General features: G+C 43.3%; 1 protein-coding gene across 12 annotated transcripts in view; it reads left to right on the top strand.

Annotated features, from left to right (window-relative positions):
* GRIP1 (glutamate receptor interacting protein 1) overlaps window positions 1-26,942 on the top strand; it is a 1,071,013-nt gene that overhangs the window by 642,250 nt on the left and 401,821 nt on the right. For all 12 annotated transcript variants that reach the window (XM_082255180.1, XM_082255172.1, XM_082255177.1 and 9 more), the window contains exon 2: window positions 4,475-4,555. In XM_082255180.1, the coding sequence (XP_082111306.1) occupies window positions 4,475-4,555 (81 nt within the window). The remainder of the gene's footprint in view (window positions 1-4,474; window positions 4,556-26,942) is intronic.

A 26,942-nucleotide genomic window follows, 5' to 3' on the forward strand; every position in this document is an offset into this window, starting at 1 on the left:
ACCAATATGAGAGAGTGAGAGCGATAACACCAAATTTAACACACCTGTTCCCCATTCACACCTGAGACTTTGTAACACCAACGAGTCACATGACACAGAGGAGGGAAAATAGCTAATTGGGCCCAATTTGGACATTTTCACTCAGGGGTGTACTCACTTTTGTTACCAGCGGCTTAGACATTATTAGCTGTGCGTTGAGTTATTTTGAGGGGACAGCAAATTTACACTGTTATACAAGCTGTACACTCACTACTTTACATTGTAGCAAAGTGTAATTTCTTCAGTGTTGTCACATGAAAAGATAGAATAAAATATTTACAAAAATATTACGGGAAGTACTCACTTTTGTGAGATACTGTACATCCATGTGTAACTGTTTTTGGGATTACTTGAAATTACCCCCAGAGGATATAAATTCATTTTTTGTGCTCCAAATCCTTTGCAATTTGTTCTGCATAACAGTTGCACCTCACGTGATGCATCACTGTGAACATCAGGGGGAGAGCAATAATTCTTGCACCAGACCTCCTGTGTAAATCTAAACGGGTAATCTGTAAAGGCTTTTAAAGTTTTGCCTATGGATAATTTATTATACCATAGTGGTACCAATTCAATTGGTTGTAAAAACTAAAGTTTTTTTTTTTTTTCACTCTCTGCATTAAGGTACAAAAAAAAAAAAAAAACCTTTCAAGATTAGCTCCCCTAAATACTTATGTGAGCCCAAACTCGATCCAGCGCTGTGTGTGAGAGAAGCTTTGATGCTCGCTTGCTCTTTCCTCACTGGTAATGGAGGCAGTAGCTGGAGCCATTGGCTCCTAATGCTGTCAGTTTAATCTAGAATGGAGATGGTTGGGCCTCTTTAGACACACAGATCCCGGTTCAGAAACATGCATGTGTGCCCCCATAGCTTGCTGAGGAGGAGTGGAAAGCATTGGTGGGGGATCAGAGGAGGAGGGTTTGGGACCATTCTGTGCAGTACATTGTAAGTTAGTATAACCTGTTTGTAATTTTAATAAGCAAAAATTGCCTTTAGCGTTTTAAGCTAGAGTTTACAGCAAGAAATGAGTATAGTTTTGGACTGAGCTCAGGTAATCCATTTAAACTACAGCATAAAGATCTCCCTGTTGGATTCAAGAAGTCAATGAGTGAATGCACCAGATTTCATAAAGTGTAGTGACACTTCAATAATAAAGTGGTGCAAAAATGGGAATACTTATACAGCTAATGCAGTGTTTCTTTCAGATTTGCCTGCTTACTCGTATTAATCTGCTGTAGGACGGGAGGGGGAGGGTGAATATCAATGCAGCAATGGATCTGTGTTACAGCTGCCAAGCATTCGCATGCTGAGACCAGGAGCTAAATTAAAACTGGTGTGTGCAGCCTAGGCTCTAAGCCGGGGATACAGTAACACCTAAAGCTTTCTGCTTCTCTGCTGATTTTTAAGAGGATCCACAGCCCAACACTATAGTTCAACTTGATGCATACTCCCTCTGAAAGTCACTGTGGACTACCCTAGGCTGTGGATAAACAGATGTAAAATGAAGAAGAGGAGTAAATAGTTTACTTACTGTTTGAAGAAACCAAAGGCACCAAATGAAACTGCAGAAGGTCTGAATATGTAATGCTCTGGTCGTTTAGTGTAGTGATGGCTCTTTTCTGCAGTTTTAGTCCAACTATACATGATTCTGGTAAGTTTGGAATATTATGTCAGACAAAATTTACACATAACCGTTATGTCCATTATTATACTGTATAATACTGGCCGCCTCTGTCAGAATTGACTTGGTTGCTTTTCTGCAATACATTTAAAATAGATTCCTTGCAAAAACTTTCTCACAAATCAAAAGTATGACGAACTATGCTTATTGCTATGTATATATACCTGTAATAATAATGGATGTTCATCACTTTGAATCTCTAGACTTGATATTTTTTAGCACATCATACAAACTGAGTATGGTAACACTCCTGACACCTGCCAGACAAATATGATCAGGGAGTAATCGGAGTGTAGAATAAAAAAAAAAAATTAAGTTTTATTGACCCTCCCAACCTTCTTCTCAAAGATAAATGGAGTGTATGGCCGACAGCAGTCTGCAGAGTGTTAAGTCTCAGGGCAACTAGTTTATCCTTGCACTTCTGACTTCCCACTCATGTCTAAAGATGTCCTTCTTGTATATAGTGTACAGGGAAGTTGCTTGGGTTCCAAAATAATTATGGAACCTGTGGGCATCTAGATTACATTTCTTGCGGTATATCATAATGATTAGTAGAAAAGGGATGAAAAGGGTAACCAGAAGTACCATGCAACATACAGTAGCTACTTCCATTCCACCTATTTTGCATATTTCTAAATAAGTGGATATTTGGGTATTTCACTGAACCTTCACTTTTTTTTCTGAAAAAAAAAAAAAATGTATTTGCCTCAAAGCAAACCTTTTCTTTAAAGCAGACCTCCATGTTTGGAGGAAAGATCCATCCCACAACTTGTCCAAATCACATGACAGGGCTGTCCTTTATTTTATTTATATTTATTGTTTTGTGGGAGCGTGTTGTATTTTTTTTTTTAAAAATGAAGCAACCATAGTAGGCCATTCCACTACCTTATAAATGCCCCCCTTAGGTTTGTAGAGCTTCGAAATTACATTAGAGATGTTGGGGTTGATTTACTAAAAGTAAATAGTTTTTGCACTGCAAGTGCAGTTGCTCTAGATCTGAGGGAAACATATAAAAAAAAAACTGCACTTTGCATGCACATGATTTGATGATTGAAATCAGCAGAGCTTCTTCTCATTTCGGAGCTTCCACTTGGATCTAAAACAAATGCACTTGGCACTTGCAGTCCAGCTGTGAAGTTCACTGGAAAGTGGACAGCACTGCAAAATGTTGTCTCCATAGGAAAGAAAGTGTCTGTGGATGCACCTTATTGGGTTCACTAGGTTTTATGTATTTGAACTCTGGAATTCTATGAAAAAAACCATTGAACTTTTACACTATTTAAGTTTTTGCACTTGTTCATATATGTGTTTGGGTTTATATGCACACTAAATAGGATAAGAGGCATGTTTGTGAGACATGTTACAGAATGTCACAATGCATATGTGTTAATTGGATATTTTTGTTTTCTGCGATATTATAACATATAAAAAAAGCTTCCTTATGATATTCGATTTTGACTTTCTGTGTGGCACAAACAACCCAATGTGCATCTGTGAAATATAGTAAACCAAGTGTGAAATGTTTGATCTTTTCGCTATTGTTCTCATTATTGATTGCTAGGATAAGCGAATGAGCATGTTATGCCTACGTTATGCCCATGTTACACTGGTAATCCTGTGGCAGGCCTCAGCTTGCCAGCTACAGGATTGCTAACAACTACAGATAAAATACTTGCTTGCGATCGCCCCTGTTTAAACTGCCGCAAATTGTTATGTGACTTCAGAGTTCAAAGTCGTATGATAAATTGTACCCCATTAACAGCAAAGGAAACGCTCAAATTGATGCGACTCAAGTTGCTCCGACTTGGAAAAAGATTCTTGCACTACTTTGGGGCGACTTTAACATGACTTGCAGTGACTTCTAATAAAGAACTTGGATGCTAACCGCGATAAAGTCACGCAGGGATGTTGGACTCAAAGTCGTGGCAGTGTGAACGACGACTTCATGTTACTGCTTCCTTGCTGGCTGGATGAGTGCGTCATTACTGTGTTGTTTAAGGAAACGCTACAGAATGTCACTCCCTAGTGATGTTTCAACACCTTGATCATCAAGCCCATGAGGGAGCAACACTGAAAACAGATGAGTGCTGTTCTGCTTTGTAAAGTAATCATGTTGCCAGTGATAAGTCAACCTCCTAATAGCCCAACCAAGTAGATGCAACTTAGATGCAATACTCTAGATGTAGTGATCATTTGTCTTTCAATGTATCAATAATGCATTTACAGTACCTGCACATTCTAAACTCATGCCTGTTGAAAATAATTCCAGTTATAGGTTTTATTATGTAGAAAATTTACAAAGTAACTTGGATCTTTTCCATCTGTACTCTACTTGATCCAGTTAAATATCTCCAGGAAAAAGCAAGGTGGTGTTTTTTTTTAGATTTTCTACCACTGGCTTAGAAATGGGTTTTACTCTATATTCTTTGTCTGTCTTCCCTACTATTTGCAGTCTGTTTTAAGTAGAGTTAAGCTGGATACATGTGGCTGATGAAAAGTCTTCTAGTGATCTGCTAGATAAAATTATTACTCTTTAATGTACAGACTTCAATGTCAGAATAAATGCAGTCATTTATTAAGTCACTTGTTTGCACTAGATTGTTTGCTCACTATTTCTTTTTGTAAGTAATATGTCCATGTTGGTGATTCTTCATTTTTTTATTTTTATTTTTTTCAGACCGTGATGTACAATGTCAGAAGTAGAAAAGTCTCTTCTTTGAAGAGTAAAATAATATTTGATTTTTTTCTTTCTCCAGATGAAGGTCCTTATACTAAATCTGCTAACCAGTCAAAGGCACCAGATGGCTCCCTGGCAGTCAGAAGACAGAGCATCACAGGTACAAACTTCTTTTAAATGATACTATCTAGTAATATAAACCTGCTGTGAGCATACTTAACATACTGGAAAACAAAATTGTAGATGTGTTCTGCTGTAAGGTCTACAGTGGGGGGAAATTCTCACAAGAGTGTTGGCGGAAAGCAAGATTTTTTTTTAATATATTTACAGCTACTTCTGCTAGATGCACTTAAATAAATAACTGTTCTGGGTTTAAATCTGTCTGCTCTAATGAGTGTGAAACAGCAGAAGATTAAAGTTGCAGCTTGTTATAGACTCTGCTTTTAATTGAGTATACAGCTGCAGAGAGGTGCTTTCTACATACTCCCTAAATAATAATATACAGCAGCTGAAATACAGTCTCAAAACATTAAGGAGTGCATAGCATAAATATACTTGAATAACCAATTGGTGAGCTGTACAGTCAGCTAATCCCCATGCTACAAGGTGAAAAGTTGAATGCGTTCTGTTCCTTTTCCTACTGGTAATTCACGCCAGGGTAAAGACAGCTAACATTTTAGGTTCTGACAGGCAGTCTGATGATCGGGTACTCCATCTCTGTAGTCAGGAACCACATCAAGTTGAGGTGCACTAGAATGTTTCAAATTAACACTGAAAAGGAGCCATATTCTCTGAACAATTGAGTATCTTCTGCTACATTTGTATTTCCAAAATAGTCACGCTCAAACAAGACGGGGTGGGGGGGTTGATTTACTTAAACTGGAAAGTGCAAAATCTTTTACAGCAGTGCATGGTAGCCAATCAGATTCTAACACCAGCTTGTTCAATTAAGCTTTGACAATAAAACCCAGAAACTGATTGGTTTCTAAAGGGTCATACACACTATAAGATTTTCTGAAGACTTTTTCCTTCAGATTGACCTTTTCTATGTAGTGCAAGGGCCTGCCAGATTGCATACAAATTGAAAGTGTTTAGGTTTGACCTCATATTATATGGTTTTGGTAAGTCTAAAGGAAAAAGTCTTCAGAAAAACATATAGTGTGTATGGCCCTTTAGCAGAGCTGCACCAGATTTTGCACACTCCAGTTTTTAGTAAATCAACTGCACTGTGTGGTGTGGGTAGTTTTATGTGCGTTAAATGGCTCCAGAATATGACAGATGTTCAGACCTGGTATGAAGGAGCAAACCAGTCGTGTGGGATTATACCATAAATACCACCAATAGACATCTTTCAAAGAAAGAGGAAATTCTCTTGGAATTTCATTGCCTGCTAATAGGCAAGATTAATATTTCTTAATTTACTTGTGGCAAATAATTGTCTCTCTTAGGCCTATGTGTATGTGGCTCAAGTCTGAGCCAAAACTGTCCCCTGATTTTCATATTATCCCTGTGTTATCCCTTAGAGCAAGTTTACATATTGTATGTGTGATCTTACCTTTCTTTAACTTTTTTTATCAGGTTTTTTCTTTGTGTCACAAAGACTCTAACATGCAACCTAATTGAAAATACCTTGAACCGTTTTCCTCTCGTCTACCTATACATACATCTCTATCCAGTGTTTACATTTTTTTTTTATAGAACCCTTTGTGCTATATTCAGTACCCAAAAGTGATGACTATTGGTTTTGGAGTTTACCATTAGGAAACGGGGTGCTAAATTATGATGGGATGGGATTGTGATGGGATGTTATTTGCCAACGCAGCCCAGTGGTGACCGCTTTAAAGCCTGATTGAAGCTTCACTATAAAATAACTTCACACATGTCAGGTGCAACAAAAGATTTTCAGTGTTTTACAGTTTGCTTTCTTTCTAAAGCAGACACAACCTGTGTAGAAAAGCCTGTCACTTGTCAGCACCCGCAGAGTAAAATGGTTGCTGTTTGTAGGGAAGCCACGGTTTCACTGCAAAAAGTGCAACACACATCTATATTCCTGCAATCAGCAAAGCTCGGGCTCCTCTCTGATTGAAGAGCAAAGGCTGTGACTCGACGTTCAGTCAGACACCTCTGTGTACATTGTGCTCTTCCCTCACAGGTGTCGCTATACCTATAGGTGGCCAGTGGGTGTCACTGTGTCCGCATTCAGGTTGCGGCCTTCTCCACGTCCAGCCGCGGCCTAGCCTGAGCTGAGGAGCCCACCTAGAGCGGCCCGAGGAAACATGAGGCGGGAGTGAGAGTAGTCCATAAATAGGATGTCAACAAGGAAGTGCGGCAGCTACCGCTACAGCCTGTCTACTTGTCACCGCTCGAGCCATCCTGATCCTTACCGGAGTGTGTTTTATGAGCTGTTTTAATCATCCCTTTTGTGAGTACCCCCCATCTAGCGGTTTATCCAAATAAAAAAGTTTCAAGTTACTGCACTTAGAGTGGCGCCTGTGTTTTCTTCCAGTACATCAGACGATACTGATGCCAAGGGGCCACCAACGCATCCGAGGCGTCCGCCAACGGATCGCGCGTTCTTGCCACGAAGCTTTCCACCTTTCTGTTTAGCTGAGATGCGAACAGATCCACATCTGGGGATCCCCACTTCGCACACAGCATCTGAAAGACCTCCGTGTGCAGGGACCATTCCCCCTGGTCCAGGGTCTGGCGGCTCAGATAGTCGGCCTGCCAATTGTCCACACCCGGAATGTGAACTGCCGAGATCGCCGGGACATGAGCCTCGGCCCAAGACAGAATGTCGGTCACCTCCCGGGCTGCTCGAGCACTCCTGGTGCCCCCTTGGTGGTTGATGTAAGCCACCGCGGTAGCATTGTCCGTCTTTACATGAACAGGGAGGCCCTGGAGACGGTCCGACCACTGGAAGAGACAGAGTTTTATTGCTCTTAGTTCCAGCACATTTATCGGGAGGGAGGACTCCTCCTCCGACCAAGTGCCCTGGGCAGACAGGTTGCCCAGGACTCCACCCCAGCCCGACAGGCTGGCGTCCGTGGTAACCACCGTCCACACTAACGGACGGAAGGACTTGCCTTCCGCCACCGCCGGGGACTGGATCCACCACAGAAGAGCCAATCTGGTCTGGCGACTCAAGGACACCTCCAGATCCAAGGACTGAGGAAGTCTGTCCCACCTGGCCAGGATCTCCGCCTGGAGAGCCCGCGTGTGGAACTGGGCAAAGGGAATCGCCTCGAAGGCCGACACCATCAACCCCAGGCCCCGCATGCAGGTCCTGAGTGACGAGGACGGATTGTCCCTGAGGGACCTGAGTTCGTCCCGCAAAGTCCGGAGCTTGTCTCCGGCAAGAACACCTTTGCCTGAGCAGAGTCCAGAACCATTCCCAGATAGGGAAGGCGAAGCGACGGAGACAGCGCTGATTTCTGAACGTTGATGGTCCATCCGGACTCCTGAAGCGTCTGTACCCTAATGGACAGGTCGCGCACAAGGTCCTGGCTGGCCTTCGATCTCAGAAGCAGATCGTCCAGGTACCCCAGGACCGCAATGCCCTGGGCCCGTAGCAGGCCCAGAACCGGTGCCAACACCTTGGTAAAGACCCTTTGGAGCCGAAGCGAGACCGAAAGGTAACGCCACAAACTGGTAGTGGTCCTCTGCGATAGCAAACCGAAGGTACCGCTGATGACCCTCGAAAATGGGGATGTGCAGATATGCATCCTTCAGATCTATCGAAGCCAGGAATTCTCCCGGACTCAAGGAGGCCACAACCGAAGGAGAGACTCCATTCGAAACTTTCGAACACGCACGAAGCGGTTCAGCGCTTTTAGGTCCAGAATAGGACGCACTTTGCCCTCCTTCCTGGGCACAGTGAACAGATTCGAATAAAACCCCTGAAACCTGTCCCGGTGAGGCACCGGTACAATCACTCCCTGAGCAAGCAGGTCCTGCAACGCCTGATGCAAATCCTGCAGACGCCCCGGAAGCAGATGAAGATTGGAGGGAAAGAACCTGTCCGCCGGCCTGGAAAGGAATTCGATCTTGTGACCTGATCGAACGATTTCCTGGACCCACCTGTCCGATACCCGGAGCAGCCAAGGTTGAAGGAAACCGCGCAAACGTCCCCCCACCCCTGAAATGGGTGAGGGCGCCCCTTCAGGCAGAGGCGGATTGTCCCGCCGAGCCGGCGTTGCCGGTCTTCCGCTTACCCGCCCAGGGCTTCTTCTGGTTGCTCTGGGCCTTGAAGGGCTTGCCCTTGGATTGGTTCCGAAAGGCACGAAAGGACCCCTGAGTGGATCTAGGCGCAGAACCCCGCTTGCCTCGGAAGGACTTGTTCTTCGGGTTCTGGGGTAGCATAGTGCTCTTGCCCCCCGTGAGGCCTTTCACCAGGGTATCCAACGCCTCGCCGAAAAGGCGAGAGCCAGCATAGGGAAAATCAGCAACTGTTTTCCGTGAGGACTGGTCGGCCGACCAGCTCTTCAGCCATATCAGTCGCCGGTTAAGCACCGCGACACTCGAGAGGCGAGCCACCAAGGGGGCCTCATTTAAGGCTGCATCACACAAATACATGACTCCTTGGTGGATCTGGTCCACCATTTCCAGTCGGGCAGGCGGCACGTCGTCAGACACTAGGTTGTTTCTAAACACATTGATCCAATCAGCCACCGCCTGAGCCACCATAACGGACGCGAAAACGGGTTTGAGCAACGAACCCGCCACCATATAGGAATGGCGGGCTAGAGACTCCAACCGCCGGTCCGTGGGATGCCGGAAAACCAGAGTATCCTCAGTAGGAACCAAGGTAGCCTTGTTCAGTACAGCCACAGTGTGATCTGCCTGTGGAGGCACACACCATCGTGATTCCGTAGCCGGCGCAAAAGGATAAAGCAATTTGAACCGACTAGGCACCACGAATGGATGTTTTAACGTGCGCCACATTTCATTGACAGTGTAATGAAATTCAGCTGGGCAGGGAAAAACCTGCGCAGACTTGCGTGTCCTGTGCGTCCCAAAGGAGGACACCACGCCCGGAGGATTGGGCTCATCCACCAAATGCAAGGTTTCTTTTACAGAAACAATCAACTCATCCATGGTCGCCCGTTCTTCAGGTGACCCTGGGGAGGATGTGTCCACACCCTCCACTTCAGCCTCCCCCTCAGACCCCGGGGGGTCTAAGGATGAGCGGGACCCTGAAAAGGGCACTCTCGCAGCAGCAGCCATATCCCCATCTGAATCAGAAGAGAGAGACAGCCTGGGCCGTTTTCTCTCAGCCCGTTCAGACATCAGCATTTCCATATTTGCCACTAAAGTCGCAACTACAGCAGCTAAATCAGGTCGCAGCGGAGCCACAGGAGAACTGGGGCCCCCCACTAAAGCTGGAGGAAACTTGCTTTCCTGAGAATCCATGGCTCAAGAAAAAATTACAGTGCAAAAAAGATGTACTGTCCCGTTAAATAGCGATGCGGAGTGCGCAGCCCACCGCTACTGTCACAGCTATGAAGACCCCCAAAAGGAGAAAGAAACTGAGCCAGAAGCAGTATGCAGAAGAAGACTGAGAGAGATGCAGTGCAGAGCCCGCAGATCGTTGCTACCTGTGTCCTTTGCTGCCTGAGAGGAAAAGGAAATGCTGCTGGAAGGGGCTGGCTATAAGCCAGACCTAAGGGAAAATGGCTGCCCATAGGAAATGCATTGGAGGCTTCACTAAGATGGCCGCCGACATGCGGCCGAACCGATCGTTCTACAGCCCACAAAATGGCGGCGGAGGGCGCCAAAACGATCTGTACACTCGCCCCAGAGGGACCATATCCATGTGCAGTAAAAAACATGGCGGACCGCGCGAACATACCCCCGCAGCGGTCGCTGCACAACACGCACGTCTGCACCCCCAACATGCACCTAAGGTGACACAGGGACAGGGACCCCCAGCAAAAAACATACAATTTGCACAAAACGAACCCCGCAGGGATCGCACAGGGAGTCACACAGGCACAGACATGGGGACACACAGCAACACAGACTGCCACCCCAGACAGAGGCCCCACACAGAAAAGTACTTACCTGTACCCGATGGGGTGGGGGAGCCTCTATGCACGGATAAACCTCTGTCCTCTCCTGACAGGGAGTGCCGTGAGCCAGGGACATGAAGCTGCTGCAGTGCAGACGAGTCCTGTGAGGTAGCCACCTCACGGCTGCATCCCTGCAGCGAACAGGGATGGGTCGTTCATAATGCCAGGGCGAACCATAGCTGAACGCTCGATGGCGGGCTGGGGGTCCATCTGACCCTCTGTGCCCTGGAGAACCAGGGCGGCCAGTCCGAATCCCAGCACCGCATGATCCATCTTCATCCGAAGAATAAACTAACACTACAGCTGACAAAATAAACAGCTAGTAAAGTGAGAGAAAAAAACTGACATTTTTCAAAGAAAATCAAATGAAAGATATAGGAAGGCTGAGACTGAAGCCCCAGCACAAGGTAGCCTGACTATTCCTGATTGCTAGGCAAACTAAAACTGAGTTGGGAGTGGTGATGCAGGGGGGGTATTGACCAGATGGGACAGCCCCCGTGGGTGTGTACATGCTAATTGCCTTTTGACTAAGTCTATATGCCTAGCTATTCCTACGGATAGGTGGACAATACCCAATTGTGATGACTTAGAGGAGGCGGCGACCTTTGGAGGACGTAAGAGAAAGATAATTACTTTCCCACAGAGAACAAGGGTCTTGCAGGCATGGGACAGGATGTAGTCTCTTTAGAAAAAAAACATTTTGCACACCTTTTGCTTTGATACAACTGAAATATGTTTAATTTAAACTGAAAGTTCAATTGGGCTTTAAACTTTCTTCAGTAGTAGTGATACTTGTATCACTGCACCATCCATTCTGATTGCTCACAGGCTGCTTGTTATGTTTGTCTAGGGAGATGGGCTTCTACACAAGCGAGAGCCACTATTTGTAGAGAGCACGCTGATTGAAAGTCGGCTGGTCCAGCAGGGACTAGACAAATTTTGATCTCCCTCGCTTGACAAAAATCAGTTGTTTAAAGAAGTTGTAAACCTCAGAATCTCCGAATTTTTTTTTTTTGAAAAAAAAAAAAAACCTGAAAGACAAACACATAATGAGCTAGTATGCATCGCATACTAGCTCATTTTGAAATATCTTAAAACAAAGCCCCGAAGTGCCAACCGCTCACCTCTCCCATGGGTGACATGTTCTGTCGTTTAGACAATGTGGGCTATGTGGGACTTTAAATGAGACACCAGCAGGTATGCCCAGCGTCTCCATCCCTGTATAGGAAAAAACGAATTGAAAAGGATTAAGAGGGGTGCATGGAAGCCAGCCAGCCAGCCCCCAGTCTGATGTACTCACCCTCCAGTCTGCCACCAACCAAGTAGACCTATCTCATGATATAAATAAAGAACAGGGGTTTAGTTGACACACATTTGCAAACGCATGTGTAAGCTGCAGAGAAATTAGGGATGGAGGCACTGTGCTATACAGGCAAATTGCCTCATATAAAGTCCCAATCTGTGTTTTTTCCACTGCATCCACCAAGGGGTTGAAGGTGTATGCTTCTCAGCTGGTCGTTTTCAGTTTGTACCATCTTAAGAACATTGCTATTAGAGTTTTGAGATACCAAACCAGTCATGGATGGGGGTGTTTTGGGGGAAGTTTGGGCTGCTCCCTTCCACCTGCCTCCTATCCATCCATTAGCAGCCATGTGCTCCCAGAGTGGAGAAACTCAAATTTAAAAGTGTTAGGACTGCAGATAAAACAGGGTGCCGTGTCGTGGCTCTGCAGCTTACACATGCGTTTGCAAATGTGTGTCAACTAAACAGTGCATGTTTTCAGAGATATTTACAGTACCTATAGGTAAGCCTTACCTATAGGTACAACTTGCAGAGGAGGGTTTACTTCCTCTTTAATCCACTTCTGTCGAAGGGACATGTTGTAAAATTTTCCATCAATCAGCAGATGCTGATGAGTGTATTGGGACAGTGGTGGGTGCCACTGTCAGAATACAAAGTCTCAGAGGAGTGGGAGGAGATTCCTCCATTCACCCTGTTTATCTGTGGCCTGAACAAAACAACCTAATCATGTATGACCAGCATTAATGAGCCATTAGTCATTGTAGTCAAGGATTTAGCTAGTTAGTCCCTAAAATTCAACACCTGAGATGTTGAAACAAATGCATAGTTATCAGTCATGCTGCTTTTAATCTAATAACATGTCAAATGATAGTATATTTAGAATCTGTAGATTAGAGGTGAGAATGTTTATCTGCTGTGAGTTGCTGACCACAGTATAATTAAGTTTTTTTTTACTGGCTTTGAGTATTATGCATTAACATTTATAGCATGATATGGCAATATCAAGTCTCTGATATTAATTATTTTGTTGATTGTTTATTATTCTATTATGGGTTAAAAAATGTAATTTGTTTAAACACTCAATTTTCAACTTTCTTCATTTTCCAACAGAAATTCAATATCTTATTCAGTAATTGGGAATGGTTTTTACATATGGAGAGATTGTTGCAGCACATGAAAGAACATTACTCTTAATTAGAACAGGTTTTACGGCAGTTAAATATACCCACTATGAGAAACGCATTAGAAATGCGTTCTCATAACATTCACCAACCTTTGACCAAAATTTCCTGAGAATATAGAGCTTATAGTCCAAATAATAGGCACATTTATGCTTTCATTGTTTAATTATTTTTTAAGCGCAGTCTAGCAAAGCCACTTGGTGCTGTTAGTGCTTTCTGTTGGAAATACCGTATGTGCTTCTCTATTGAGTGCATTTATAAAAGCTATAGAACTCCAAGGTGACCCTTAGTAACTGTGCTATGTTAAAGATAGCTGGAACATTGTTCTTTTAAAATATACAAGTTTAAAAGTTTCATGTAAAAATGTGATATCCAATTTGGTTTTACTGTTGCTTACAAGCAGGATATTTTGCCATAAAACATTTTGAAGTTGCTGTAGCAGTGGACATACTGTAAGTATTTCTCCAATTAATTTTTGTTTCATAGAAAGGGATGTCAGTACTTTGCAGTTCAAAATGTGAATATTTGTTGTGTGATCTTTTATATTTATGTTGAATATACTCAAAGACCCAAACAGACTAACTAGACTTTTTTTTTTTTTTTTCTTTACTGGTCACCAATGTTTTCAGCTTTGGTCTTGTGCTATGAAGCTAATAAATTTGTCAGGATTATATCAGTCTTGAAAGAAAATGTATTTGAAGACAGGAATAGCCAAATGATGTTGCAGCTTGTTGCCCCAAGAGACTGTATTCAGCACATAGGCATGTGCAGGGAAGTGTGGAATGTGACCTAGTTACTTATTCCCATGTCCACAATGGCTGATACTAAATTGCCATAAAACTACTGCCTTCCAGTTTGAGAATGTTGTAAATCAGAATTTATCTTAGACTGGTCTGATTTTAGGTAAGTGAATTCTATTGGCCGGTATGGGTGACTGCCCTTTTATACTTAACCATGTGCCGACCAGCCACCGTAGTTTTACGGCGGCAGGTCGGCTCTGTCCCATGAAACGTCATACCTGTACGTCACTTCGCGGGACCGCATGCACCCATTAGCCACAGGGGAAGCTGATCAGCAGGTCTGGCGGCCGCGATTGCCGCCGGGCACCCGCGATCGCTCCTCGTGGAGACAGAACGGTGGTGTTAACACAGCAGACTGCTGTTTTTTCAGTTATGAACACAGGTCCCTGTGTTCATGCAGCAAGCCCATCCCCCGCAGTTAGAAAGCACCCCCTAGGGACACATTTAACCCTTTGATCGCCCCCTGGTGTTAACCCCTTTCTTGCCAGTGCCATTAGTACAGTAACAGTGCATGTTTTTAGCACTGATTACTATAGTTATGTCACTGGTCCCCCCAAAAGTGTCAAAAATGTCAGGTGTCTGCTCTGTCCGCTACAATGTCGCAGTCCCGCAAAAAATCGCTGATCTCCTCCATTACTAGTAAAAAAAAAAAAAATGACATAAATCTTTCCCCTAGTTTGTAGACAGTTATTGGGATTTTTTTTTTTACCAAAAATATGTAGCAGAATACAAATTGGCCTAAAATTATGAAAAAATTTGATTTTTTAATTTTATTTTATTGGGAATGTTGTATAGCAGAAAGTAAAAAAATATTGTTTTGTTTTTCAGAATTATCGCTCTTTTTTGTTTATAGTGCAAAAAATAAAATTTTGCAGAGGTGATCAAATACCACCAAAAGAAAGCTCTATTTGTGGAAAAAAAAGGACATCAATTTTATTAGGGTACTGTGTCGCATGACCACGCAATTGTCAGTTAAAATAACGCAGTGCCATATCGCAAAAGTGGTCTGGTCATTAATGGGGTAAATCCTTTCGGTCCAGAATTGGTTAAAGTAGTATTAAACCCCCCCCCCCCCCCCCAAAAAAAACAAAACAAATATTTTGCAGTTTGCTAATTAGTTGTGGTGGCTGCATTAGTTTTCCTTTTGTATGCTTTTTTTCCTTTATATTCATCTGGCAGCCCTGCCAGCAAGTCTGTCATTTTTCAACTTCCATTTACAAACCAAACTGTCCAACAAAAGTATCAGAGGGTTGAGGCAAACCCTTTAACCACTTAAGGACCAGGCCTATCTGACATTTGTTGTTTACAAGATAAAATCAGTATTTTTTGCTATAAAATTACTTAGAACCCCTAAACATTGTATATTTTTTTTCTGCAGAGACCCTAGAGCAGGGGTCTTCAAACTATGGCCCTTTAGTTGTTAAGGAACTACAATTCCCATCATGCCTAGTCATGTCTATGAATGTCAGAGTTTTACAATGCCTCATGGGATGTGTAGTTCCGCAACAGCTGGAGGGCCGTAGTTTGAGGATCCCTGCCCTAGAGAATAAAATGGAGATTGTTGCAATACTTTGTCACACCGTATTTGCACAGCGGTCTTACAAACGCAATTTTTGGGCAAAAAATACACTTTTTAATAAAAAATAAGAAAATTGTGAAGTTAGCCCAATTCTCTCTGAATGTGAAAGATGTTACGCTGAGTAAATTGATACCTAGCATGCCAGGCTTGAAAATTGCACACGCTCGTGGAATAGCGACAAACATCAAAAAAATCTCCATAGGCGACACTTTAACATTTTCTACAGGTTACCAGTTTAGAGTTACAGAGGAGGTCTACGACTAGAACCAACTTACTTTTTTTTTATTTTTTATTCTTTTTATTGTAAATTTTTGCAACAACGTAACATAGCCAATAGGGGCATACCCCAGCTTAAAAAAAAAAAAAAACATACAATCATCTACTCACTACTATGAAACATGTAAGTCAGGAACAGCCCCAACCGGTAAAACAGGGCGGAAACCATCTTAGAGTGCACCCTTCAAACTATAGTTCCAGAAGGAATAGCATCATCAAATACAGCAAAATAAGATCCCTCCACCCACAACCAAGGTCCATCAAGCAAGCGCATCAAGCCCACCCAGTATAACTGGATATATAGCCCGCCCCCAGTTGGGTCGCCAGCCTATATGTAAAAATAATCCGTTAATCTTTGACATCAGTCGCTAGAGATGAACTCACCCACAAATGCCACAATTTATCAAATTTATGAGGACAACCTCTGGACGTATAAGCATCTTTATAAAGTGGTACCACAGCATTAACTAACCCCTTCCAAAAACCCAGCGTTGGAGGAAGTGCTGACTTCCATTTCAGGACAATCAATCACCTTCCGCGCATAGAACAGGAGAATCCCCACCAGGGTATGCACTGCTCTGGGAGCCTGTAAAGTGTCCAGCAACCCCAGAAGGCAAATGTTGACCGTCAGGGGGAGCACACCAGTATTTAGGTCAGACACAAAACCCGTCACCTCTCGCCAGAAGCTCCCGACCATGGGACACCCCCAAAAAATATGGGAGAATCCTGCAGAGCCGCAAGGGCACCTCCAACAAGAGGCCGAGATATCGGGGATTAGACGGTGTAGACGCTGTGGGGTCGAATAAATCCTATGCAACAGTTTCAACTGGATCAGTTTATCTCTAGTCGCCACCAAGAATATAAATGGGCCATCCCACATCTCCTCCCAGTCCTCCTCATCCAACCCCTGCCCCTCCGTGCTCCATGTTGCATATAATCTATCCAGACCAGTCTGGATGGAGGGGTGAAGCATTTTATAGACAGCAGACAGAGGTTTTCTGAGGGTATTGTCTCTTAGGAGGGTTTCCAGCATGTCTTGTTCAAGACTTACTATGGGCCTCCGAAATTGTGCGTGGTGGGCATGCTGGGGCTGTAGGTATCTAAAGAAAAAGGAATTTGGTAATTGAAATTTATTTTTTAGTCTATCAAACGTAAACAGGGACTCCCTAGAACTAACTTACTTTGATTGACAGCAGCGGGACCCAGTGGCACTGCTTCTGTGTCTCAGCCATTCACGAGGGAGAGTCCCAGACTGCTGAGGGATTCATGGACATTGCTGGATAGAGATGGGGCTCAGGTAACTATTGGGGGGTGCTAGGGTGGCTGCTACATACATAGTTTTTTTTTCTTAAAGTGGAGTTACAGCTTATTTTGCAACTTTAGTGATTCCTGGAGTGCTCGCTATGCTGATCAACAATTGGGCATTTTCAATTGTTTTCGGGGGTCCCTTACCTTATTTTCAGGGCATTTTTGATTGTACTTCCTCCTTCTCCCCCCTCTGTGGCCACGCCACCGACATCACTTCCGACTTTGCATTGCATCCTGGGAGCTGTTTGTCATCACTCCCAGGAGGCTAGAATCAGGAAGAACTCCCAGAACACTCCCTGGAATCAGGAAGAAGGACACAACACTGCGGCTTCAGATGCCCACATCCAAGATGGCTGTGCCCAGACAGCGTTTTTAAAAGTAAGATTTTGACTAAAATCTAATACTGTACACCTTGTAAGTATGAGAATATGAAAATGTAAAGGGCGATGGATTAGTATTATAGGGGTATTTTTAGTTAAAAAAGGTATTTGAGGCCGGAACTCCACTTTAATGCATAGAATGCATTAAGATGAAAAACCTTCTGCCATTACAACTCCTTTAACAATGACCTGGTGATTTAAATGGTCAGTTTTTTTTTATTTATTTACAATGCCAAAAGGGAAAAAACAACTATTGCTGTAACGGCCTAAAATGTTTTAGCTGGAGTTCAAATTTAATTTGTTATTTAAGTTCATCAAATCTGCTAGTGCATTTAACATGACCCTGTCCACAGACTGGCATTGCTGCTGTCCAAAGTGTCTGTATTTTTCCTCGAGTGGAGTGGAGACACCCTAATGGTCCTTTCACATGGGCTTTCAGCGTGGCTGACTCGGTTTTGCTCAGCAGGGATCGATCCACTTTTCCCCGCTGAGCAGGCGGATGACAGCTCCGTCTCTGCTTACTTTGCAGAGACAGATCTGTCAGATCCCTGCTTTCCTCTTTGGGAGATCGGATGATAACAGACTGCCTGTCTGTTTTTATCCGATTCTCCAGACGGATGGAAAATAGGGTTCAAGTCTTGGCTCTGGCTGGCCTACTCAAGGACATTCACAGAGTTGTCCTGTAGTCACTCCTTTGTTATCTTGGTAAAAAAAAAGGACTGAGATAAGCGATAAAACACCTCCCCCAATCACCCAGCGCTCTAGCACTCCTATTGTGCAATACTCCATAAATAAAATAATAATACAAAACAAAGCTACTGCCTAAACTGAAATCCTATATTAAAAAGGGTGCATACTACCTCCAACATAGACAGGGATCATATACACAAGCATTTAAGGAAAAAATATTGGGCAGTGGGACTTTGAATGAGGCATGAATTGAAAAAAGAAATTTATTTTGAAAACATAGAATAAATACAGTTCATGTGTTTATAAACAAATATTGAAACAATATACAATTCATAATAAAATGCATATATAAAAAATGGGATCTCAAATGGGATCTCTACAATTAATTCCAATATAAAAACACTGTATATAATAATTCATACATGATCAAAAATAAAAATAAAGTATTATAGGCATCCGAGTTATGCTGTAGACTCGACGCGTTTCCTGGACCTCCGTCCATTCATCAGGAGTAATGGATACATATAAAATATATTTAATCTAGGAAAGAAAAAAGGGGGATTTATACATTTTTGCACCAGAACCAGTGAATATATACAAGATGTATCAATCTGCAAATCTGTATATACAGTTTGTTACCTTAAACATCTCCAAGTCAGTTAGACATAGGAGAAATAGGACCCAACCTAGGAGGGGAAATGGTGGCATCAGAGGCATTGTCTCCCCCGGGGCTGAGGTGCAGAGAGAGCCGGCAACGATCGGGAATAAAAATCCGGACAGGAAACCCAGACCTCCCTTGTTATACAATTGTAAGTGTATTTAGAGTATCCTGGGATTGGTATTGATCTAAATGGACTGCTCATGCATTGGCATATTAATGAAAGCAAATGAACCAATACCGGGAGAAGAAACCCAAAGGAATGGGGTGGAGTGATTGAGAGAAGGAGTGGCAGTGAGAGTGAGAGGGTGAAGCTGAAAAATAAAATGTGAAGGAGACCCAATAAACCAGTGAAAGAAGTGGTGCATCAAAGTGCTTGAACTGGAGTTCAAATTGGAACTGACAGTCCGGACAAAAGGTGCAGACCTCACGGATGGGAAGAGAAAAAATGTTTGCAATGGGGTATCCATGGATCGGTATTAATCTGATTGGACATACATAAATAATAGAAATGAAGTCAAATAGACTTTCTAGGCATAAATATTGGCACAAATACATAAACCGGTCCATGGAGGGACACCCATAAGATAAGAAATAGACAATACAATGTGGACTAAAGGGATTGAGAAGAAAAAGAAAAAAAACAAGGAACCAGTGAAAAAAGAACGTGCATCTGCGAGGTGCATGAATAGGGATGCGGGTGAAAACTTACCAAGGATAGGATTGGCATAGGAAGAAGTGATCTCTTTGTGAAACAAAGTGTTGCAAAGGAGAGCTGGTGGCATCCCAGCCAGGTATCCCGAGGTGCCGGCGGAATCTGCACCAACGCCATGTGCCCGCCAATATAAACGGAAATCCACCCTCCCACGTCCGGTGAAAAGCCGGAAGTGGGTGGCATCAGACCATCTTGGGCGGAGAGTGGAAGGAGGAGTTGTTCACGACGGTGTGACGAGTCACAACACATCGGACAACTCAAACATGGCGCCGATGGACATGGACGCACGCAACCCCCAAGCTGGATGCTGATTGGCAGAGACAGAGAGGGGGGAGGGGCTCCAATTGCCCATCGCAGCCCCGGAGAGAGAGACCTCCCATGCCCCATTAGGAACCACTCCGGATGAATCAAGAATATGTTGATAATTTAATGAAAATCTAAATAAAAATGGATATTCACTGCTACGATGCAAAAAGAACAGATAATAGAATATAGAAATATAGAAAGGTGGCAGATCAGGGGGGCCGGGGTGTGTTATCCACCCAATATCTCAAGGATAAATAAGTTGATGATCTACCACAAGGTAGAAAAAAATGAAAGCCTCCATCCCTGTAAATGTGTTTAAGGAAAAATATTGGGCAGTGGGACTTTGAATGAGGCATGAATTGAAAAAAAGAAATTTATTTTGAAAACATAGAATAAATACAGTTCATGTGTTTATAAACAAATATTGAAACAATATACAATTCATAATAAAATGCATACATAAAAAATGGGATCTCAAATGGGATCTCTACAATTAATTCCAATATAAAAACACTGTATATAATAATTCATACATGATCAAAAATAAAGTATTATAGGCATCCGAGTTATGCTGTAGACTCGACGCGTTTTCTGGACCTCCGTCCATTCATCAGGAGTAATGGATATATATAAAATATATTTAATCTAGCAAAGAAAAAAGGGGGATTTATACATTTTTGCACCAGAACCAGTCAATGTATACAAGATGTATCAATCTGCAAATCTGTATATACAGTTTGTTACCTTAAACATCTCCAAGTCAGTTAGACATAGGAGAAATAGGACCCAACCTAGGAGGGGAAATGGTGGCATCAGAGGCATTGTCTCCCCCGGGGCTGAGGTGCAGAGAGAGCCGGCAACGATCGGGAATAAAAATCCGGACAGGAAACCCAGACCTCCCTTGTTATACAATTGTAAGTGTATTTAGAGTATCCTGGTATTGGTATTGATCTAAATAAACATATATAAATATGAGTCACATGGACTGCTCATGCATTGGCATATTAATGAAAGCAAATGAACCAATACCGGGAGAAGAAACCCAAAGGAATGGGGTGGAGTGATTGAGAGAAGGAGTGGCAGTGAGAGGGTGAAGCTGAAAAATAAAATGTGAAGGAGACCCAATAAACCAGTGAAAGAAGTGGTGCATCAAAGTGCTTGAACTGGAGTTCAAATTGGAACTGACAGTCCGGACAAAAGGTGCAGACCTCACGGATGGGAAGAGAAAAAAATGTTTGCAATGGGGTATCCATGGATCCATTTTTATTTAGATTTTCATTAAATTATCAACATATTCTTGATTCATCCGGACTGGTTCCTAATGGGGCATGGGAGGTCTCTCTCTCCGGGGCTGCGATGGGCAATTGGAGCCCCTCCCCTCTCTGTCTCTGCCAATCAGCATCCAGCTTGGGGGTTGCGTGCGTCCATGTCCATCGGCGCCATGTTTGAGTTGTCCGATGTGTTGTGACTCGTCACACCGTCATGAACCACTCCTCCTTCCACTCTCCGCCCAAGATGGTCTGACGCCACCCACTCCCGGCTTTTCACCGGACGTGGGAGGGTGGATTTCCGTTTATATTGGCGGGCACATGGCGTTGGTGCAGATTCCGCCGGCACCTCGAGATACCTGGCTGGGATGCCACCAGTTCTCCTTTGCAACACTTTGTTTCACAAAGAGATCACTTCTTCCTATGCCAATCCTATCCTTGGTAAGTTTTCACCCGCATCCCTATTCATGCACCTCGCAGATGCACGTTCTTTTTTCACTGGTTCCTTGGTTTTTTTCTTTTTCTTCTCAATCCCTTTAGTCCATATTGTATTGTCTATTTCTTATCTTATGGGTGTCCCTCCATGGACCGGTTTATGTATTTGTGCCAATATTTATGCCTAGAAAGTCTATTTGACTTCATTTCTATTATTTATGCATGTCCAATCAGATTAATACCGATCCATGGATACCCCATTGCAAACATTTTTTCTCTTCCCATCCGTGAGGTCTGCACCTTTTGTCCGGACTGTCAGTTCCAATTTGAACTCCAGTTCAAGCACTTTGATGCACCACTTCTGTCACTGGTTTATTGGGTCTCCTTCACATTTTATTTTTCAGCTTCACCCTCTCACTCTCACTGCCACTCCTTCTCTCAATCACTCCACCCCATCCCTTTGGGTTTCTTCTCCCGGTATTGGTTAATTTGCTTTCATTAATATGCCAATGCATGAGCAGTCCATTTAGATCAATACCAATCCCAGGATACTCTAAATACACTTACAATTGTATAACAAGGGAGGTCTGGGTTTCCTGTCCGGATTTTTATTCCCGATCGTTGCCGGCTCTCTCTGCACCTCAGCCCCGGGGTAGACGATGCCTCTGATGCCACCATTTCCCCTCCTAGGTTGGGTCCTATTTCTCCTATGTCTAACTGACTTGGAGATGTTTAAGGTAACAAACTGTATATACAGATTTGCAGATTGATACATCTTGTATATATTCACTGGTTCTGGTGCAAAAATGTATAAATCCCCCTTTTTTCTTTCCTAGATTAAATATATTTTATATGTATCCATTTGAGTGCTTTACATCCAGGTGAACAGCTTTATACATCTGAGAGTGAATATCTGAAAGATTGTGGTCCAGATATACTAGAGATTGGGAAACTGTTTTTTGGGCTGTCTATTTGCCAGTTTCTGGTAAGTGCATTTCCCTGGGGAGAGGTTTCACATGGTGAGGTGAGGGGACTGATTCCTTTTTGGCTCCAGCACTGGTGATACTTCCCACTGTGGACTTCACAGAGACTTTCCCATTATCCTATTCCATATGAACTCTTAATGGACCCTCCTCTTTTACACACTTTCATGATTAGTCATGATATGTGTTCAGCGCTGCTCGTGTATATGATCCCTGTCTATGTTGGAGGTAGTATGCACCCTTTTTAATACCTTTGTTATCTTGGCTGTGTGCTTAAAGGCGTTGACCTGTTGGAAGAATAACCTTCATCCCAGTCTGAGATCCAGAGCGCTCTGGAGCAGGTTTTTATCAAGGATGTCCTTATACATTGCTGCATTCATCTTTCCCTCGATCCTGACTAGTCTTCCAGTTCCTTGTTGCTAAAAAACATCCCCACAGAATGTTGCTGCTACCACCATACTTCACTGTAGGGATGATATTGGCCAGGTGATGAGCGGTGCCTGGTTTCCTCCAGAAATTATGCTTGCCATTCAGGTCAGAGTCCAATCTTTGTTTCATCAGACCACAGCATCTTGTTTTTCATGGTCTGAGAGTCCTTCAGGCAGGCTGTTATTTGCTTTTTACCGAGGAGTGGCTTCTGTCTGGCCACTCTACCATACAGGTCTGATTGGTGGAGTGCTGCAGAGATGATTGTTCTTCTGGAAGATTCTCCGCTCTCCACAGGGAAATGCTGGGGCTCAGTCAGGAGGTTGACCAAAAACCCGGATGGTCACTATAACAAAGGCCCTTCTCCCCCAAATGCTCAGTTTGGATGGGCGGCCCGCTCTAGGAAGAGTTCTGGTGATTTCAAACTTCTTCTATTTACAGATGATGAATGCCACAGTGCTTAACCACTTGCCGAGCGCCGCACGACTATCTACGTCGGCGGTCAGCCCCTCACAGGCAAACTGACGTAGGTCTAGGTCGCTTGCTTGTGAGGGTCTAGCGAGCGAGCGCGCGCCCCCGCGTGGTCACGGACCCCCCCGCGCATGTGACCAGCGGACTCGATGTCCGCCGGTCACTCTGCGATCGGCGGAGGAGAGGGAGAAAGTCAGGCGGCTTGTGTAAACAAGCTGCCTGGCATTCTCCCCTGTGTATGAGAGATGATCATACGGTTCTACTATGTAGACTACTATGTAGATCATATGGTTGATCACTATGCATACAGCTGAAGCCACAGCCAATCATAGTAGAAAGCACGCCCCTAGGGACACACACAGCCCCTCCCTCTCAAATAAAGTTAACCCCTTCACTACCAGTGTATTTTTACAGTAACAGTGCATATATATAGCACTGATTACTGTAGAAATGTCACTGGTAACCCCAAAAGTGTCAAAAATGTCAGTCAAGGGTCCGATCTGTCTGCCGCAATGTCGCAGTACCGCAAAAAAAATCGCAGATCGCCGCCATTACGCGTTAAAAAAAAAAACAACAAAAATGACAAAAATCTTTCCCTTTGTTAGTAAACGCGATAACTTTTGCGCAAACCAATCAAAATACGCTTATTGTGATTTTTTTTACCAAACATATGTAGCATAAAACCAATTGGCCGAAAATGTTAAAAAATTTTGATTTTTACATTTTTTGGGGGGGAATTTCATATAAAAAAAATGTGAAAAATATTGCTATTTTTGCAAAATTTTCGTTCTTTTTTTGTTTATAGCGCATGATCAAAAAATCGCACAGGTGATCAAATACCACCAAAAGAAAGCTCTGTTTGTGGGAAAAAAAGGATGCCAAATTCGTTTAGGTATAGCATCACACGACCGCGCAATTGTCCGTTAAATTTACGCAGTGCCGAATCGCAAAATACCCCCTGGTCGTTTAGCAGCCAAATCCTCCGGGGCTTAAGTGGTTAAATGCTGCAGAAAGTTTTCTGTAACCTCCCCCAGATCTGTGCCTTTTATACAATCCTGTCTCCGAGGTCTACTGACAATTCCTTTGACTTCATGGCCTGGTTTGTGCTCTGATATGCACTGTTAACTGCGGGACCTTGTCTAGACAGATGTGTGCCTTTCCAAATCCTGTCCAATCTACTGAATTTACAACAGGTGGACTCCAATCAAGTTGTAGAAACATGTCAAGGATGATCAGTGGAAACAGGATGCACCTGAGCTCAATTTTAGTGTCATGGCAAAGTGGCAAAGGCTGTGAATTCTTATGTACATGTGATGTATGTATTTATTTATTTTATAATAAATTTGAAAAGATTTTAAATAAACTTATTTCACGTTGTCATTATGGGGTATTGTTTGTAGAATATTTAGGAAAATAACGAATGTAATACATTCTGGAATAAGGCTATAACGTAACAAAATGTGGAAAAAGTGAAGCAATGTGAATGCTTTCCGGATGCACTGTATACATAGCCACACAAACGTATGCATATATATATATATATATATATATATATTAGCCTTTTAAAAAAATGCAGATCTACTGAGCTGGTTGATCCATTGATCCACACCCTGTCACTTTGCTGCCTTTCACTTTCAATGAACTAATGTTGGACACCCACACTGTGGAGTGAAATGTTTATTTACACAGTACTGCACTGTAGGGGTGGTGGAGCAGGCCAGCATGCAGGAAGAAGCCTCCCTATCCAGGGCTCTGCACATTGCTCTTGGTTCTCACTCTGGTGACAATTCAGAGCTCCGTCAGGCTCAGCCCTGTATACTATACAGACATGAGACTGGTAGAATACCAAACTGTATGTTGGCAGAGTGAGCGCCGTCAGTTATGTACAGAACAGTTTCTCCTCCAGGATGCTGCAGCACCCCTGACAAACTCGGACTGCATCCTGGTTGAAAGGAGTTGATCTAGATGACCTTCCTCTGAAAGTCTCATCTCCCTTCCAGCTACCTGAAAATGTCTTCATGGTAATTTATATGCTCCATGCTCCAGGCCTTTGACCGGGTAATCAATTTCAACAAATACTCTTCAGCCTTCTCTTCACCTGGAATACTTAGATCTGGTTTTGGACACATTCCAAGCAAAAGTCTTTCTCCTTGAAAAGAGAGTGCACTTGCTTGAGAACCGATTTAAAAGAGATCCCACAATACGAATTTCCATGAGTTTTAGGCCTAATGATAGCCTCCTTTAAAGCTGTACCATTCGACCAATTACATTCAAGATCTCTCGTACTGAACATTTAGTTGACTTGGAAAAAGCAGGATCCTTCTCTCAATTTACCTATACTCCTATTCATCCAAGCATGTAATTCTGTGTCTTGGTGGATCACCACTCAGTCCTAGCAGTGGGAAAGTCCTTCCTTCCCTATCACTGGCAAGTTATCACAACAGACTGAAGTCACTCAGGCTGGGGAGGAGTGTTTCAATCTTTAATAGTATAAAGAACATGGTCACTGGGAGGAACCAAGCTCCCCATCAGCATCTTAGAGCTCGGAGCAGTCCTGTTTACCCTGCAGCACTTCTGAAAGGACACCCAATCAATGTGAAGTCAGTAAATACCATGCCTCTGGCCTACATATAGCTGCAAGTTTGGCTGTCTTGAGTAAACCAGATAATCGCATGGACAGAAAATCCCTGTTCAGCTATTTTCTGCCTCATCTGCTCCAGAATATAGAGCAAGAGAGGAAAACCGTGATACTAATTGAACCAAACTGGCTTAGAAGAACTTGGTACACAGACCGACTTCTAGCACACAAACCCCTGGCTGCTTCTCAACAGGCAAGATCTGCTAGATCAAGATCCTCATGTCTCAGGCTTTAATTATACGTCTGTTAAAACCCAGGTCTTAAAGGGTAGAGGGTTTTCTGATTCTGTGATTCCTAACTTCTTCCTGGAGGAGGCTTCTCTTGCTTTTAGATCTGTTATCTTACCTGGAAATCCTTTTTCTGCCAGTGGTGAACACAGGCACTTCATTTCCTGAGATTACTCTGTGTGTCGCATTCTGGCCTTCTTTCAAACCAGTCTTGACTAGAAGTTGGCCTTAAAGGATAGGTTTATCTTTTAAAAGAAAATAAAAAAATGCATATTTTTTAGTATGTAAAAAAATGTGCATTTACTATTTTTTTTTTTTTTTTGGAGCCTAGAAATGGATTGCAGCTATGCAGGGCTGCTGCAGACTGCCATTGTAAGCCGTCTGCTCATACCTCGTAGGGGCAGGCAGTTACACAATGACAGGAAGAATCAGTTTACTACTTAGAGCGCTTAACGGCACCCTGGTAGTTCATTGTGAACTACAAGGCCTCAGCCGCAAAGCCTATCGGTACTTGTAGTTCATTCATTTACAGAACCCAGAATGAATGACGCAGCCATGTGGGTGGAGCCCTGTGTGGCTGCACTCTTGTCAAATAATGACAGCGGGTGCAGGGAGACAATCCCCACCCCTCTCACAGGGGGGATCAGGGAGTGACTTCTGGAGCAGGAACATGTCACAGGTTTCACCCTAAAAACAGGTGGTACATGTAACCTGTTCCCAAAGATGAGCCTATGCTTTAAGCACTTGGTCATGAGGTCAGGCTTTGACTTTATCAGTTTACTGTAAAGAGCTTGTCCTCATAGTTCATAATGACAAGGTTGCCTTATACCCCA

The sequence above is a fragment of the Pelophylax lessonae genome, assembly GCF_965119305.1.
Source record: "Pelophylax lessonae genome assembly, chromosome: 4".
NCBI classification, from domain to species: Eukaryota; Metazoa; Chordata; class Amphibia; order Anura; family Ranidae; genus Pelophylax; species Pelophylax lessonae.